This window comes from Cornus florida, unplaced genomic scaffold (genome assembly GCF_030987335.1).
Source record: "Cornus florida cultivar Cherokee Brave unplaced genomic scaffold, ASM3098733v1 CherokeeBrave_3.0.0_Hap2_Chr01, whole genome shotgun sequence".
Taxonomy (NCBI): domain Eukaryota; kingdom Viridiplantae; phylum Streptophyta; class Magnoliopsida; order Cornales; family Cornaceae; genus Cornus; species Cornus florida.
Window position 1 is genome coordinate 80,054,560 of NW_026775571.1, and position 18,788 is coordinate 80,073,347.

Sequence of the window (18,788 nt, forward strand, 5' to 3'; positions counted from 1 at the left end):
TGGTCGGTTCATTTTTTTAGGGTTTGGAAGCATTTTCCTTGAGACAAAAGCTGTTATCAACATCATCATTTCCCCACGCGCGCACACAGAGAGAGAGGCTTCAAGTATATCTCAAAACAATTCTATCAATCTGTTGTCTCTACAATCTGCAGGATATCAGTGTTTCAAGACACTAAATGAGACAAATTAGACAATGCTATTCTGACATTTGAAAAGATGCAGAACCGGATTCTTTTCTAATGTGGAAAATAAAAAATACACAAATGTTTCGAGTATCACAAAGCTTTGAATCTAGCAATGTAACCATGAAAGCCAGTCATAGTGAATTGAGAGATTAGCTCCTCATCTACTATTTCAGAAAGAGGGCTTGAAAAGTACAGACTTCTCAACACAAAAAGATCAGGTCTTTACATTCCCGAAGAATCTAGAAAGCGGCAACGGCCCATCATTCTTTTCGCCATCACTGCTGGAGTGCTTGGATCTTGACCTGTGCTTCTTCTCCTTCTTCTTTTTCTTAGACCTCGATTTCGATCTTTTTGATTCTCTCTCCTCATCATCACTACTAGAAGATTCGGACGACGAACTTGATGAACTTGAATCAGAAGATCTCCTGTAATGCTGTCAAGATAAAGTTAAAACGAGGATGGCCCAGAATACACATAGGACTGCACCACAATTCAATAGCCACATATCTTAAACTTCATAGTTCATTTCTAAAACCCAAGGTAAGGCAAGAGTATAGAACTTTGAATTTCAGATTATAATTCAAATGAAAATTCAAAGAGGCCAACGAATACAATAAAGTTTCAAATGTCCTTTTAACTGCTTTAATTCGACACAAGGTATGGAAAAAATAAGAGGGGATGCATGGAACATGTATTCCTAGGAAAAGGAAGGGAGATTTCTCTCTTTGGCTGAGCAAGGAGAAAATAAGAAAGAGGAGTATTCCCTGATTTTTTTATCATACCTTACATATTAGGGGCTTTTTTGTTAAGGTGCAAAATGTCAAAAAAGAGGAAAATTCCTCTCATCCCAAAGGTGGAAGGAACAAAGTTAGCCAAGAGGAAAAGTCCCCCTAGCAATGCTTCATTAAAAGAATGAGAACTGATACATAAAATGTAACCCCAAGGAGATGCATATACCCGTAAGCAAAGAGGATTCCTTAACGTCCTAAACCCAACAAAGGAAATATTTAAAAAACAGAAAGGTAACAGCATGCACTGATGCACAAATCTACAGGTTCTAGTAATGCCTATTGGCATATTTAAAAATATGAATAATTCTCTGAAACATGCAGGTGTGGTGCCCTAAACATGACATTGGACTGTTCATGTAAGCGAGATGAGTAGCTTTATGTTATGCTCAATCAGAAGATTAACCAGAAAGGAAAATGCAACTTTACATTGATCAGAAAAGTGTTGCAATGTTTCTTCGATCAAATTACAAGAAATTTTGACGCATGTTATATGCTCGCCTCAAACACAACAAGAACTTTATATAAAAGAAGTAAGATTCTTTTTCATTTTTTAAGTAGTCCATGAAAAATCCGATGTTTGCTTATTTTTCGATAAGTTTTACGAGTCAGATTTTCTTAAAAAGTAAAATAAACTATAGGTCCAAGAACAGTTCTAGATATTCAACTTGCAAGCCTACAAATGCCAAAATGACCAAAAATGATATTACCCAAACGATGGAAGGCCACCTATTTCTCTTCGCATACCTGTTTCTACAAGACACTACATGGGTATGTGTATAAGCTATGTGACTGACACACAAACATTGGATACCCCAATCCTTCACATGGCATGACAGGAGAAGAACTCAAACTCAATAGCAGAATGAGTTTCTTTTCTATAAGATGGATGAAAACATTTTCTTTTACCACAGCTCATTTAATTATAGTAATAAGAGGGGCTAAAAATATATATAATGTGCTAAGAACATCATTAAAAATTACAATAAATTAAAACATATAATGTATTTACATGCGTAGTACGTATCAACATACCTGTATACTTTTGGACACATATCTCATGTCTTAAGATTAGGAATTCAAGGAGGTCCGACACTTGCATTCAAACACGCATCCAAAACACTCATACGAGTCCGGGTAACATAGAGACCACCAGGATATTCCAGTGGTTAAATATTTGTTCGAAATGTTTTCGGTAACAATACTCGAATATGACTACCATAACCCCTAGGGGGACAGCTGATTGACACAAAGGGACCCAAGGGAAGACATTTCATATACCACACATGGGTTACTGGGCATATGCCAGTTTGATGTAGCTCATCTATATACCTATATAAATGTACAAAGAATTTTTATATTTTTTAAAATTTATATATTATTTGATCCAAAGAAGTATTAAAAAAACAAAGACATCTTCAACACAAACTCTTCTTTTTTATTTTTAACATCTAATAAGCAAAAAGTTTTCATTAAAAAACACCTTTTTTTTTCACCGAGTCTCATCATCATCATCATCCTTACCTTAATTCCATATGAATGGGGTCGGTCACATGAATTCTCTCTCTCCAAAATTTTCTACTACATGTTGTTTCACCTACTATATTTAACTTTTAAAGTGATTTTTAATAACCTCACCCCATGTTATTTTTGGTCCCCTCTCCGTATCGTGCCGTCTATTACAACTAGTCTTCCTCTTTTTTTGTTGAGTCTACTGGTAAGCAAATAGTTTTCAACTCAGTGTTGAATTCGATATATAATACATCACAAAGTTTAAAAATTCTTTCATATATGACTTCAAAATATAAGCCAAAATGATTTAGGAGTCTTTTCTAACAACTCAATGTATACGTATATCAAACACACATGTAAAGATATGTATTTACGTATATATATATTTACATATATATATATATATTTACATATATATATAGAGAGAGAGAGAGATCTAAGATATGTATTTTTACATAGATTAATGTTTTACTTCATTTAAATTTATTTTACTTGCTTTTTTGGAATTAGTTTTCTATGTAACGTATCAATTTATGTGGGTGCAACCTCATCTCGATGAGAATTCTCACACCATCAGTAACTTCAATTCTTTCTGCATTTTACCTTTTTAGCTTTGGCATGCATCAATTGACTTTTCTCTCTCTTTTTTCTCTTCGGTAAATTACTTCTCTCTTCTTTTTTTTTCTTCAGTAGACTACTTTCGTAATCTCTCCCAGGCTTCAATTTTCTTTACGTTATTTGTTTATTTTTCTAGCAACAAGGTGAAGTATATATGTGAGTTTGACCTTGGAAGCCATGGTAAATTTCTCTACAAGTTTGTAATTTTTTCTTAATTTTTCATTACCAATCTCCCTAAGCATTTGATCACAAAAACCTAATTTCAAAAAAAGAATAAAGAATAAAAAAATAAAAAGAACATTTAATTGAGGAGCTGCAATTTAATGGCGGCTTCTTTTTATTTTTTCTCATTCTTTTTCCAAATATTCCTCAGCAAGGGTGGAGCCAGGATCCCATGGTTGGGGAGGCCAGGCCAAACTTTGGGCCAAAAATATTGCACTGTTGATTAGATACATGCAAAAATCTATTTGTTTACCAAAAAAAATTATTTGCCTCTATCTAGTCAAATATGACATAGATATGTACAAAAATAATTCAAAAAAGACCAATTTTTTTATTTAGAAAACACAATGAAAATATATATTACCAAAAAAAAAATTTGCCTATATCTAGTCAAATATGACATAGATATGTACAAAAATAATTCAAAAAAGACATTTTTTTTTTTTTTTTTTCAGAAAACACAACGAAAAAATAAATTAGAGAACCATGCGAATCTAAATAGCTTGAAATATTGCAAACCATAAATTAAATAAACTCAAAAATTATGATTTCATCAATTAAAATGAATCCATTAATTAAATAAAATAGTTAAGGCTTTGAATCACAACAAACCCATTAATCAAATATATTATATACCAATCGAATCTAAACTGATTCAAGCTACATAATTAGGATAAACCCATTCAGTAGAGATGTTATTGATTGCAAACCAATCAACATACTTAAAATCAAAATCCTAATTTTTTTATTTTATATTTTTCAATACTCCTATATATTGATATACGTACACTATTTATATTAAATACACATATACATAATGACAAATAAATACAATATACGGTTTATATATAACTCTTATGTTAACATTTATGTCTTTGGTATTTTTTTAATTAAGAAAAATAGAGGAGAATAGGGGAGAGAGTGAAACTTGCATAGTATTTAATCTCTTTTATCTTCCTACCAGGACCACCATGAACAAGAATCAATAAAGATGATGAGAGATTTTGAAGGTTTATAACATTTGCTACTGTTTCACTTTTGGGTAAGATAAAAGTAGAGTTTAAGGATGTGTAAATATATATATATATATGTATGATATATTAATTATATTATTATTATGTATGACATATTATATTATTAATTTGCTATTAGATTTGGGCTTTAAAACATTTTATATATTACTACTGGATTTAAAGTTGCTAAAGGCCCAACAAAAAATTTTATTTGGGGGTGCAAAGTATGAGCTTATCTGTATTTGGTATAATTGGCCCATATAGTAATAGGCATTTTCAAAAAAATTTGGGGGGGGGGGGGGGGGGGGGGGGGGGGGGGGGGGGTGTTGTTCCGCCTCCGCCCCTGTTCCTCATAATTCCTAAGTGCAAGCAAAGCTTATCCAATGAATCCAAATCATTTTTGTTCTTTAAGATTTTGAAGCTTATCCTATCATTTTAAGCATGATCAAATATTGAATGTTTTATCCTATTTTGATCTCTTTATTAACACTTTTTTTGTTGGGTTCTAGGGAGAAATTGTAAATCCTTGGAAGAGGTAGTTCATTTTTTGGACTCTTTGAGAGTTTAGAGGCCCTATTTGGCCTTGTGTAGCTTTTGAGGGATGTGTTCCCCTTTTGAACACTTCTTAATACAATCTTACTTATCAAAAAAATTAATAATAACTGTGTTTGCATATACAAATAATACATATATAGATTTTTTTTTTTTTGATAAGTCAAATAATACATATATAGATATATCATAATTATTACATTTATCTTGAATATATATTTTTTAGATATTACATTTTCATTTTTCATTTAGATGATCATCAAATTACTACAATTTTTTGATACATTGTTGGTCTACTACAAGAATAAACCAGTGTCTTGTGTTCAACTCCTGTTCCTTCTTGGAACCAATACTGTGGTTTAAGGTGATTGCAAGTATCCAAAAGGATAAGTCCTGATCCCAAAATGGGTGGTACACCCGGTGTTATAAAAATAATTGTACTAAAATAAAATAAAGACTACCAATAACTATGGGATGCTGCTAGATCCCTAATTCTGGGTAACTATTGTGCCAATAATGGCATTTAATTTTGGACAAGCTACCTCACTTTTTTTTTTTTTTTTGATAAGCAAAAATATTTTTGGACAAGCTACCTCACTTTATAAGTCAAATTTTCAAGAAACAATACAAAATAGTCTATCCAAAAACAATCCCAGACATTCATACGGATATAATAAAGAATTTTCAAGAATGGACTCACCCAAAAAATACAATGAAGCCCATGAGGATACTCATGTGGTTAAATGTTTGCTTGAAATTTTGTCAGGAACAATATAATTAAGTCTACCCGTCAGGTGTGTGATACTTTCAGATTCTTAAATTTGGGTTACTGATGTGATAACAACATGCAATGCCAACTTATAACTGTATTTATGAAATATGAGGGATGAGGATATTGGTGCTAATACGAGGTTTGGGGATGAAATAGTGCAATCCATAGGTGATTTTAATAGGCCTGTAGGCATTGACTGAATAGGATATACACGGGATGTAAGACATAGTTTTGGAGAGCAAAATGAGATGGAGGAAACACTTTTAGAATTTGAAATATAATTTTGCTGTAGCAAGCACTGTTGTTTATTACGTAGTATTTTTTTAGTGAGAGAGAAGAACATTAAATAACAATTAAAAGTGGAAGTAATAGAAGACAAATTAACTATTGTTTACATAGATGGAGGGAATTAGTCACTTACAAATTATAAGGGTATAAAAAATTAAACAATTTATTACATATGACATAAAGCCAATATGTGTACATACACAAGCACAATAGTCCAAATGCACAAACTGTAGTAGGAATGTAGGATTAAGCCAATCATTTTATTGATAACTTTTTTCAAATGAGAAATATATAATAACTTTATGCCATATAATCATTTTTTCCTTTATTTTTTATAAGACCAACATTTTCCCACATAATCAAAAGATTAACGGGCCAGTGGCCTAGCGGTATCAGCCTCTTACTTCCCAAAGGGAGGTCAGGGATTCAAGTTTCAAAAGAGACAAGTGTGTGTGAGTACCAACTAGGAAAAAAAAAAAAGATCGACATCAAGGGCATCTAGATTCCAAACAAAGATTAAATAATTAAACTTTGTTTGAAATGGCAACTGAAATTGTTATATTTAATTTCAAGCATTAGTTCCATCTCTGGCATGAAATGGAAGCTGCGGAAGATCAGTTTCTGGATTCAATATATTAGTTCAATTCTAAAATCATATTTGACAAGGCATTCATATCTGTCGTGTTCCTTCTTTGTAGCTGTACATGTGGCTTCCCAAAGCAGGTATCTTTCAGGATTTACCAAATTTTAAATCAATTCTTTCCACTATTGATTTTCTTTTATACAGAGAAAATGCTAATTGGACTATCCAGGCGTATATGGCTAAAATTGCATTTTCAGGTCACACATGTACAGCTACAACGAAGGAACGTGACAGATATGAACGCCTTGACTTCATCTTTCTAAAGTAATGAATGTGGAACAGGTAGGAGATCACTTTTATGACACAATCATCATACTGCTACTGTTTTGACAGATTAAAATGACCTTGATAGCATACCTTTTGCTGCCTGTAAATTAAAGATGCTACCAGCATTGTGAATGGGAACACAATGATATGATGGAATTCTTGTAGCCATATGAGAGGCACAATTCCAGCCTCTATTTCTTTGGGCCGCCCATTGGATGGACATAATAGCATATGACCTAAATGTCAATATACATTTCTATCAGACACCTACAACAGCTATATGTATGATAACTGGGTGGGTCAGGATCGTGCAGCCTCAGCCTCAAACCTTAACTAAAACCTGATGCAGGACAGGCTAGGTAAAAGGATACCTGTGCCCATGGCCCTATCCTGCCAGACAATGTACATACCTGTTCCAGTGGGAGCAGGACAGGTACCAGGAAAACGTAGTTCTGTTTGTCACCCCTATTCTACTAATCACAATTTTAATTGGCCCTAACAGGAGGTTGCACAACAATTTCCATACTGATAACAAAGATGCTGATCAAAAAAAATTATTTGGTCAGCATTTCTCAGATTATATATGTGGTTTTTTTACTCTAGAGCAGACAAAACATAAATTCAAATAGTACAGAGATTTGAAGGCACCTTTCTCTTTTTGCTGCTGCGTTTCTTCGGATCCTTTTCCTTCTTATCTGTTATAACATTTTTTCCCAATAAAAGAAGCTAGTTACAATATTGGGCATAACTAAAAAAAATATTTATTGTCTCCCTTCCAATTTTTTAGTAGTACCTCTTTTGCGTTTAGATTTACTGCTCGAGTGATTCCTTCCTTGGGCAAGCTTTCTTGCCCTTTCAGCATCTAGCTGAGCCCTATACTCCCTCATCATTCTATCTTTATCTGCTTCTAGCTCCCCCTTTTTTATTTCATCTTCCTAAGAAATCGAGTACAATAAAAATCAAATAAATATGCATTTCATAAAATAGAAGCATCATTAAGATTAGCAAAGAAATCAACATCAGAAAAGCTACTGTGTTTTCTAGAGCAATGCGTTAAAAATGCTGAGAAACAAAATGGGAATATGGAAAGGTTCTAAATATCAGACAAACAAAGGTTATTCAAGAAAATACAAATCCAGCTATGAAATTTCAAAAGAATTAATAAGCTTGTAGATAAAAAGGCATGGACAGAACATTATAATATCAATGATCGGTCACTCAAAATGGCTTCACTAGGATGTTGCAATATTGATGGTAAAATAGCATAACGCACCTTAACTACAGCCAGAGTATCACTGGAGTAACCATAGAGTCACAACTTACCTCAGGAACTGCTGGAATATGATTGGGTAGACAGGAAATGAAACCAAAAGTTGAAAAGATGTTACAACTGCTGAAATATGAGCAAGCTAAGATGTGCCTTCACAGCACACCTACAGCCACTTGCATATCTGAATGCACACATGCGTTTGTAAGTGTGAATAGATTGTTTAGAGATCAATCTCTAGTACATACAAGATGCTAGGTTCAATGGGTGTTGATGTGTCATTTATTAAGAGAATTAGATAAGATTTCTCCACTTGAAAATTATACTAAATAATCCTGCATATGGATCGCACTCTTTTTTTCTTTTTCTTTTTTTTGAAGTACGGATCACCCCTCTTTGATACTGACAATTTGTGTGCATTTCTAGGATAATAGTATCAACAGTCAAATTAATGACTATCGCCAATTATATGCATCAAATACTATTGATAACATCATTTTTTTTCCTGAATATTGATAACATCATATTAATTGGTCATAAAACCATAATGACTGTTTAATCTCCTTCCAGCTATTATAACTGGAGGTTTTGATAACGACATGGCAAACTATAGTTATTAATGTACCAGTTATATATTGACAAGATAGCTTTCATTAAATGGCAGCAAAGGAGCTGAAACACGTGTCATATATCATGCGAAAAGGTCGATGTATTCTTCTATAAAGTTAAAGAATCTTAATACCTCCTAATCCTCTCACCCACGTATACACTATTACTCACAAAGGAATCATGTTCAAACCCTTCCTTTTATTCTACTTACTCTACCCCTCTCCAATTACAAAGACGATCTGTCACTATGCGACACCTAAGTCACATAAAGCGGGAGCGGGAGCGGGAGCGAATTCGAGAGCGGTAAAATTTAGTCATAAATAATGAGAATTTCAGCGAGAGCACGCTAGGACCGTGAGAGTGACACCTGTTGAGAAGGATTGTGTGACTGAGTGCGACATAAAAGCCCAAGATACCTTCAATAAATCCAACAATGACTGAAGGACCAAAGCTCCCAAGCTATTTGAAAATAAAGACGCAAGTGAGCAACAGCTCTCCCATTGCACATATAGTGCCAATCAGGAATGATTTCTTTTCTCTTTCTAAGGTTATTAATTGCCAGAACCTTGAAATGTGCAGCTGTAACACACTCTACAAGTACCAGTTTTATTTATATCCATGCAAATCTGTGAATTTTTCAAGTTCAGATGGAAGTTTATTCCCCTTCATAAATAAATGTATTATTTCACAAACCAATATCAGGGCCCATTGCTTGGCGTAGTTGAAAAACTCAAGCTTCCATGCATTGAGAATGTGAGTTTAAGTCTTAAGACAAATCTTTTTGTGCAGATAACGCCAAAGGTTTAGTCTTTACCCAGACCATCCCTCCCAGCACAACAATTAACAAAAACCATTCTTAGAAATGAAAGGCATTCTTCGTTTGACAAACCAAAACTATTAACATACAAAATCTAGAACCACGAAGAGAATATCGCTTAGACTTTTAAATTTTTTATTTTTTTTAACAAGTAACCCTTTGACTTTTTAATTACCCAATCTCTTGTACAGTATTTATCAATCCATAAAAGTTTGGAATGGCCATGTTGTACATACCCAGATCTGACAAGTTTCTTTTATCCCCTTTGCGATATAGCACATACAGGCGGGAAATATTTACGTATCATTTAGGCTTTTGAAGATCTGTGTCAGTCTGTGTGGCAGCCATTGCTATATAGGATTATATAAATAGGAGTTATGGGTGGAGTCCAGGAGATATCATGCAGGTTCTACTATATTAACTATCAGTTTAACAAGTGGCTAACTCATTTGCTTGAAGCACATAAGCTATATCTGCATCTACAACCTCTGTTCCAAACTTACGTATATCTTCTATCTCTTTTTCTGATAACACGGCAAGTGGAATTATCCTATCCCCAGAGGTATCGTGCAATTATGCTAAATAGATTTTTGAGATTTCATCATGTTCTAACCAATTATGTTATTTTTCACGGTGGATAAATTTAATAACTCTTTTAAGTTTTTTATCTATCAACAAAAAAAAAAAAAAAAAAGTTAACTCAGGTTTTTAAGAATCCAAGACCTTAACAGAATCGACAAGGAAAAATGAAATTTCTACATAGCATAAAATACTTTTGCAGAAAAGGAAGAATTAAAAATCTCAAAAATGACAATCATATATAGTGTATTTTTTCCACGAACAAAAAGAGGAAGGCACAGGTGCATATCTGAAACTATCAGCACAATAGCTGTGTCCAACAGGTTTACCTTTTGCTTCTTTTTGTACTCTTCCCAAGTAACTGTGTGAGAAGTTTTGAGGCTAGCCAAACGGGCAGCATGCCACTCTGGTGAATGAAAAGAACCATCCACCTGCGATTGTCATCATCAGAAAAAGCACAACACACAAAACCATCCAATTGAACTAATTGATACAAAGACTAGCAGTAACATGAGATAGAAAGGTAAAAATTAGCACATCAAGCATAATCTAAATGCAAGGCAGTAAGATATCGCAGCACCGAAACAACCTGAACCATATATGTAGAAAGAAAAATAAAGCTCCAAATTCTAATGGCAAAAGATCCCAACAGAAGTCATCGATATAATATCTGTATTCAGATTAGTGATGCTCTTCCACATTGCAACTCAGAACTAATCTTTTTTCTCTTTGATGGGGTAAGGACGGAACCTTAGGCTCTGGTAGAGAGTTGTGCAAGGTCGGTAAACTAGACCTACAGGATGGTAAGTATATCTTGTAGCTTTACCAAATTTTAGCCACTTTTAAAGATCTTAACTAAATTACCAGAATTTCACATTAAAATTAAAACTAAGTAATGAAATTCAATTAGTCCATCATACTAAACAATCATACCATTCAATAAAAAGGACACCAAGTTTTTTATGTGAAAATTTTAAACTGAAAAGCTAAGAAGCACGGACACGGATACGGGACACGGATACGACACGACACCGACACGGCAAATCCAAAAAAATTAGGACACAGACACGGCGAATAGTATATTTATTTATATATATATGATGTAGTACTTTAAAAATTACCGAGTGTTGCTATTTTTCATCAACCTCACAATGAAAAAAAAACACAGATCATAACTCATAACTAATAAACTATAAAAGAACAATGTTGCAGAGTTTTAAAACCAAATAAAAAACAAGACATTAGAATAATAACTAGTATCATTTAATCATCATTGCAACTTTACTCCAAATACAAAAGCATTGACAGAAAGGACTATTAACATTCATGACTGTTTAACATTCAGGACTTTATTGTTAGCACTTAACATTCACAAAAACCTAAAGGCTAGTCCCCAAAAAAGATACAAAAACAAGTCAATGTACTATCATCTATTCCTATACATCATTTGACCTAGGACTTTTACCATTTACGATACCAAAAGGGTAGTACAAAACAAAAAAAAAAGAACATATCAGCATTCAAACAAAAAAAATTTCCAGAAGTGTCCGTGCAGTGTCCGTGTCCGTGTCCGTGCTGTGTCCGCGGAGTGTCTGTGCCGTGTCCGAGCCTTGTCCGTGCCATGTCCGAAAATTAAAAAAAAATAAAAAATTCCAGACACGTTTTTTGGCGTGTCCGACACGTGTCAGGGCGTACCCGATGCGTGTCCGTGACCGACGCATGTCGGACACGGATTCTTCGCCCATTTTGGAGTGTCCGTGCTTCCTAGCTGAAAAGCCACAGGACCTAGTCCACACAAAACATCAATTTTTCTCGCACTCGAAAAAATCTCTCTATTTATGTATGTGCTGTGTATAGAATTTGCCTTGTGATAATGTTTACAGACAAAAAGGTGTTGTAGAAAGAAAAAAGTTTTTCAATGTCTAAAGTAAAAAAAAGGGAAATGCTTTCTCAAACAGCTCGATCATTGATATCTTGATCAGTCAAAGTCCTCTGCAGTTCTATACTAAACTTGAATTCCATCTTCAACCATGACCAGGAGATAACTACCATATATAACTTATGAAAATTCTAGCTAAAATAAAAATAAAACAAAAATACAAACCCAAGTTTTGATCCACAAAAAATGACAACCTAAGTCCAACTGACTTAACACTCTTGGTTGTAAATAACATTGTAGATAGTTTTAAAATATAGCACCAATGATGAACCTATGTCAAGCAAAAATTGAGGAGCTCAATGGAAATGTTTTCTGTAAGTTCCTATCTTCAACTGATTGGTGTAGAGGGAGATTTATTCCCTGCCAAGAATATTCAGATTTCGTCTACAGCAATTAAAAATGGCATTTTTTGGTGTGGATGGCAGTGAGAATAAATACACGACTCCAGACCATGATCAGCAGTGTGTGGAATGTGGATGATGCTTCACAGATGTTGTAAATGTAAGATTGATGAAAAATCTACAAATCACATTCTTCTCCATCACTAGGAATTTATGGTTCTTTTTTTTTTTTTATTATTATTTTTTTTTATTAGGAGATGACTGGGAAATGCCAAGTTCAGTGCATGATTTGTACAGAGGACAACGGCTGCAAAAAGAGAGAATTACAGGACTATGTTGCAAGACTCTATTTTGTCTTCATTGGTGGATGTGGAAGGAGCAGAACATAAATTCTTTGGACAAGGAAACCTTATTCTTGATTTAAGAATGTTTTCAGATCCTCTTGGGTTTCCTTACAGGACTATGTTGCAAAGGACTCCATTTTGTCTTCATTGGTGGATGTGGAAGGAGCAGAAGATAAATTCTTTGGGCAAGGAAATCTTATTCTTGATTTAAGAATGTTTTCAGATTCTCTTGGATTTCCTTTTTTTCCTATTTAGGCTTTCTTTTTCAATATTTTTGGAATTGTAACCTGTTTTCAGCTTCACAGGCCCCTCTACACTCTGCATATAAGGCTTTTGCCCTTGCCTTTCTTTGATGAGTTCATTTCTCCGAAGAAAGAAAGGGAAAAAATAAAACCTTGTCAACACAACACCTCACATCCACTTATGCCTGACATTAGTAGGACCCAGACAATCCAACCCTTGATACTTTCTTCTCTATTTGATGTCTAATGATGCATGAATGGTCAAGAAACATTTCAAAGTGTGTGCACTCTGCAAATAAGGCCCTTGTCTTTCTTTGATCTGTTTATTATCAGAAGAAAGAAAGGGAAAAAATGAAACCTTGTCAACACAACACCTCACATCCACTAATTCCTGACATTAGTAGGACCCAGACAATCCAAATACTTTCTTCTCTATTTGATGTCTATTGATGCATGAATGCATGAGGAACATTGAAACTGTGTTGCTGTAATGTAAAAGCATGCTCACACATACAAATATGGATACATGAACGGCAAGCCAATCAAGTGCAGAGGTTATCTAATGCTCCATAAAGTACATCCACAAATATTAGCATGTAAAGTTATCTTCCATTTTGGGGGTAAAATACAACATGGGAAAGATCAACCCAAGAACAAAACCAGCCATTAACTGGTTGATTTGGCTAGTTCTATAAAGCAATAAAGTCCAAATAAGAAAAGTGAGCTTCATTCCCCACTGCAATGATGCTGATATGGCAAATTCTAAAGAATACAAACGAAAATGGTAACATGGGCACACTTCTAAAAAAAGTAACATTAGCACAATGAGAATACTAAAACATCCTCCTCTCTCTCTCCCTTCCTTTCCTTTGTTTAAAAGTTAACAAATACACCTGCACCCAATGGGACTTGAACACTGCATCTCCCCTTTCACGGCAATAGAAGGGGTGGCAATTTCACCCATCCCGCCCTGCCACTATTGGGACCGGTATGGGACACTTTTAATAGGGTTTGGGGTGCATATTGGAACAGATGATAAAACCCGATCCAGGTTCAAGGCCAAGGATGGGTTTTATTCTGTTTCAGCCCACCCCGCCTTGAATATATATTTGTATTTCACATTTACATAATATATTAACATATCTAACCCTATTTATATATATATACATATATATATATATATATATATATCAGATATTCTAATCCTAACACACTCCCCACATGATCTCTCACGTCACCCCCCACCCCCACGCTCTGCTTCTCACCCTCCCTCACCATCTTACCAATCAACACTACTCCAAAAGCAGCGAATGGCGATTTGCGCCTCAGCCTAGTGCCTCCAAGCCTTTTGATCGGCTATTTGCCAACGACCTGGGATCTTCAATCTTCCAAAGCCATAAGCCGCCACAGTTCTCAAGTCATCATATCCCTAAAGTCTCAAAACTGGGTTCTCGCACATTAAACGGGTCAGCGACGGGGCTGTGCACTCTGTTCAACCGGTCCCACATTTGGGGTGGGTGTGAGACAATGTATTTATCTAACAGGGTGAAGTAAGTTTCCAGAAACCGGTCCCAAATCTGCCCAGTTCGCATCCCTAGATAGGATACACCAACCACTTGTGGTCATCCTCCTCCCTCATATTATAAAATTGTCTCCACAATCATATACTTCTATTTACACAGAATAGCCACACCCCAAAGTTTTGACTGAATCTCGAACTAGGACAGACAGTTTGCAGGTCAAATGCCCACATCAAGAAACTTATAATGATATTCAAAAGACATTTGGGAGGTGTCTAAAAGTTTGGCCATGACAGATGCGCATTGTTCCTGACATCAAAATGGCTCTTTTTTAAATGTGCTCATGCTACTTAAATTATCAATTTTTTTTTATTTTTTTATAATTAAGAATTGATTGAAGGCACTCAAAAGGGGAGCACTCCCAAGAGAATACACAAGGTGCCAGAGGACTTGGTCAACATTTATCAAACTAGAATATAAGTTGGGAAACTAAATCAAAATTTAGCAATTCGATAAACCCAACAACGGCAATACTTTCTAAAATTTTACTCCAAAAGGTTAATGGATCCATAATAAATCCATAATAAAGTTTTGAGTGAAAATTGATAAAAAAAAATTTTTTTTGGATAGTAAAAATTCTTTTTTTAAAAAATGGTAAAACTGATGAAGTCATAGACATAATGACATTCAGTGGTATGAATATGGAACTAAACAGAAAAAACAAACAAAATCATCATTTCACCTAACCAAACAACATTGAGTAATGCATGCAAATGAAACCATTCTAGAGAAGGCAAAGTTATTTTTCTCTTCATAGAGCAAGAAATTCAAACGTTTTAATGTTAAGATCCTGAAAGCAGTGAGGATTGAACTTCATAACAGAGAAAAAGGATTCAAGTCATTATCTATTAAAATTGGGTGGTGTAATAGAACCATTTCGGAGAAGCTCTAGAAGCAGCAGCCAAACAAGTTTCAACTGAGAACAGTTTGATATAATTGATAAAAGATCTTCAGAAACTAGTATTATAATGAGGAATTAGGGTTATGTCTCTTGTAGAATGATTTATAAGTGGTAAGAAAAAGGATTCGCAAAAAGAACTATTTTGGAATGGGATCAAGACTTATTGTGGCTTTCTAGTGGTTCTAATCTTGATTGAGTTCAAACTCAACAAAGGCAGTTTAATCACCATGAAATTAGGAGAAAAATGAACAAGAAGCCAATGATGAGGAGAGAGAGAAGGGAAAAAACAAAAAAGACAATCCAAGAAGAAACAAAAAAAGTAGTTCAATTTTACGACTTCCAAAACAATCACCTACAATATCCCAAACAATCACACTTAGAAGAATGAAGGAAATGTTCTAATCATGAGGCTTTTAAAGAGATAAATCATCATCCGTGCCTTCATCCTCATATGGGGGTCAGTCAAAGGAATTATCTTTTTCCATTCTTTTCCATTACAAGCCAATTTTCTTATTATATTTGATCTTTTAAAGTAATTTCTAATTACTGCATCTCATGTTAGTTTTAGTTGGCTTCTTTGTCTCTTACCTTCTATACAAACTAACCTGTGATCCACAAGTATACACTATATATCCATACCACCTAGGTTTGCTATCTGTTATTTTATTACTAATAGGCGTCACCCCTAATTTCTTCTTCACACTGATTATTAACCCTTCCTCTTCTAGTCACTCCTATCATCTGTCTCACCCTTCATATGCAAGTAGCATGAACACATCATTCATGTTACTTTTTGAACACTCCACTCCACTCCACATAAGATTTTTAGTATAATGATTGTCCCATAGAGTATTTTTTTTTAACTTATTTGATATTCTTTAATCACACAAAACATCAATAGCTGGACTCCATTTATGCTACTTTCTACAATGCTACTAATTATATCATTATCTGTCTCCATTTTACAAGTCCTAAATATATTATTTCGAGTACTCATTTGATCTTGAATCATTATCTTTTTATTACCATTTTTTTAAACATAATTAGATTTACATCCAATATATCTGGTTTTAATCCTACTATTTTAAGCCTTTTCACTCTTAATTATTTCTCCACGTTTCTAATTTTATTGTTAGGGCTTCGTACAAGGCTACAATCGTTATTAAGACAGAAACCTTTTGACAAACAATTCAACCTCTTGAATCAAATCTATTCAAACCACCTACAAAAGCATACTAAAGGGAAAACGTGAATGCTATTGTAAGATGAAATTATTTTTTTTGATAAATATTGTAAGATGAAATTATTTGCCACATTAAATTCTAAAATAAAGCACAATAGCTTATTTTCCTTTCTTTTAATTACAAATACCATAACTAAATCCACAGATACCAAATATAAGACTAGATACAACTACCAAAAAACTTCCCTCTAAACCAAAAGAGCTTTTCAAAACCAGCCCAAGTCTTAAGCTTCCATGACATATCAAAGCCCTTTGAGGATAATAAAAGTGATATGGGCCATTTCAGATTCAGAAGGCAACCGATTCATACACTTGATGGTTTTACCTTAGCATATTACAAGAAGTTTCTACTTATCAAAAATATATATATTACAAGAAGTTTCGAGATATCATAAAATGGAACTCCATTTCAGTCATGACCATATATTTTTGTGATGCATGGTTGAAAAGAAGACCTACTAAATCTTTATTGATACATAAATTTGTAGCTGCAACCTTAGACAGTAGATTAGTCATATCATCCCATATCATTTAAAATAACCAACGCTGACTCATTTCGACAAGATGGATTCCACCATGTGTCGTTGAATTGGTATACAGGAGCGTTATCCAAAGTGCATATAAAAATCTTGGTTTTGCATAACGCTTGATCCTGAGAGATACCACTCTGTGCACAATGCATTCCTTAAAATTTTCACTCCAATACCACACTTAATTTAAAAGAGATACTGTTATAAATAACAGGGCGAGAGAAAATTAGGAGTGACACCTATTAGTGTGAAAAATACAAGAGAGAAAACTTTAGATGGTATGGGCACATTCAACGAAGACCCATATATGCGCCGGGAAGAAGAAGAATGAGGTTAGTTCTCATAGATGGTAAGAGACGAAGAGGGCGACCAAAATTAACACGGGAGGAAATTATTAGAAATGATTTTAGAGAATCAAATGTAGGAAGTGAAATAGCAAGTATAGAGAAGAATGGAAAAAGATAATTCATGTGGCTGACCCCATTCAGATGGTATTAGGGCAGCAATATGACGATGATGATGATGATGATGATGATGATGATGATATCGCTTAATCAAACTGAAGAATATCATTCCTTTCAGTTGTGACTTGGTTATTTGAGCCGATACTTATCAGATATTAGCAATAAAACTACCATTGAGCCTCTAGCTCAACTAATATCTCTTCATCCTCTCATATGAGAGATTGAGGTTTCAAATTCCAAATCCCAATTGGGACATAGTGGGTGTGTGTATTGAGTTGGGTACACGTAGTCTTACAAGTAATAGACACTTATCCTCACATTTATTGTAAGCAACCACACTTTAAGACCTTCAATTGTGAGATTTGAACATTCAATTAAGATATTTGAGCAAACAAACTTAAAGAACAAAATATAAAGTATTAATAAGCTCTTAAGAATCTGCTAACTTAAAATCCTCTTGAAGTTCACACATTAAACACCCAACCTAAATAAAGTCACCAGCAACATGCAATTTTCACAGAAAATTGGATACAAATCCATTGAACACATAACGAACAATTAAAAAAAAAAAAAAACTACCATTAATTCAAAATAAATAAACAAATTATTAAGCTAGCAACAAAAAAAATAATAATAATTGAAATATGGAATTTGGGATCAATTTGTATGATAAACTAAGAAAAGGGTTAGTAGTATGAAAGGGGACAAACCATGCCATCCTCGATCTCGTCGGGGCCGGCTAAGCTCGAACCCAGCCTCGCTCTTTGCATAGCTTTGTAAGCTTGATTTTTTCCCATCTTTCCGATGAAACCCAGATGGGAAAGTAAGAGAAAATCTCCGAGAAAATTCACGGGATAGGTAAAAAAAACTAATCTAAATCCAAAATGGAGGAAGATTTTGGAAGTGGGTTTGTCAGATTGAGGGTAGAAAACCCATTGAAAGATTGCAGATTGCAGAGAGCGGATTTATAATTATAGGTTGAGTTTTGGGAGGTGAAACAGCCGTATGTATGTTTGTGTGCAGTGTAACTTTGTATATACGAGAGATAGAGTTATCACTTTTTAACGGGGAT

General features: G+C 34.2%; 1 protein-coding gene across 2 annotated transcripts; it reads right to left on the minus strand.

Moving 5' to 3' along the window:
- Nucleotides 1-215: 215 nt before the first annotated feature.
- Nucleotides 216-18,781, minus strand: LOC132302542 (uncharacterized). 2 transcript variants are annotated; one of them, XM_059799436.1, is made up of 5 exons: nt 18,427-18,781; nt 10,462-10,563; nt 7,654-7,795; nt 7,509-7,555; nt 216-618 (listed from the first exon to the last, which is right to left on the minus strand). In XM_059799436.1, the coding sequence occupies exons 1-5, from the start codon at nt 18,511-18,513 to the stop codon at nt 400-402; spliced, it is 597 nt and encodes a 198-aa protein (XP_059655419.1). In that variant the 5' UTR covers nt 18,514-18,781; the 3' UTR covers nt 216-399. The 2 variants fall into 2 exon arrangements, with proteins under 2 accessions (XP_059655419.1, XP_059655428.1); XM_059799445.1 differs by having other exon boundaries at nt 466-610; nt 18,427-18,780.
- Between the last annotated feature and the right edge of the window lie 7 nt (nt 18,782-18,788).

Excerpts from the sequence above, each read along its gene's own strand:
- LOC132302542 (XM_059799436.1), bottom strand. The coding sequence starts at position 18,513 with ATGGGAAAAAATCAAGCTTACAAAGCTATGCAAAGAGCGAGGCTGGGT. Across the intron at positions 7,796-10,461 it reads AGTACAAAAAGAAGCAAAAG|GAAGATGAAATAAAAAAGGG; the intron begins GTAAACCTGTTG and ends TCGATTTCTTAG. Across the intron at positions 619-7,508 it reads GCAGCAGCAAAAAGAGAAAG|CATTACAGGAGATCTTCTGA; the intron begins GTGCCTTCAAAT and ends TTATCTTGACAG.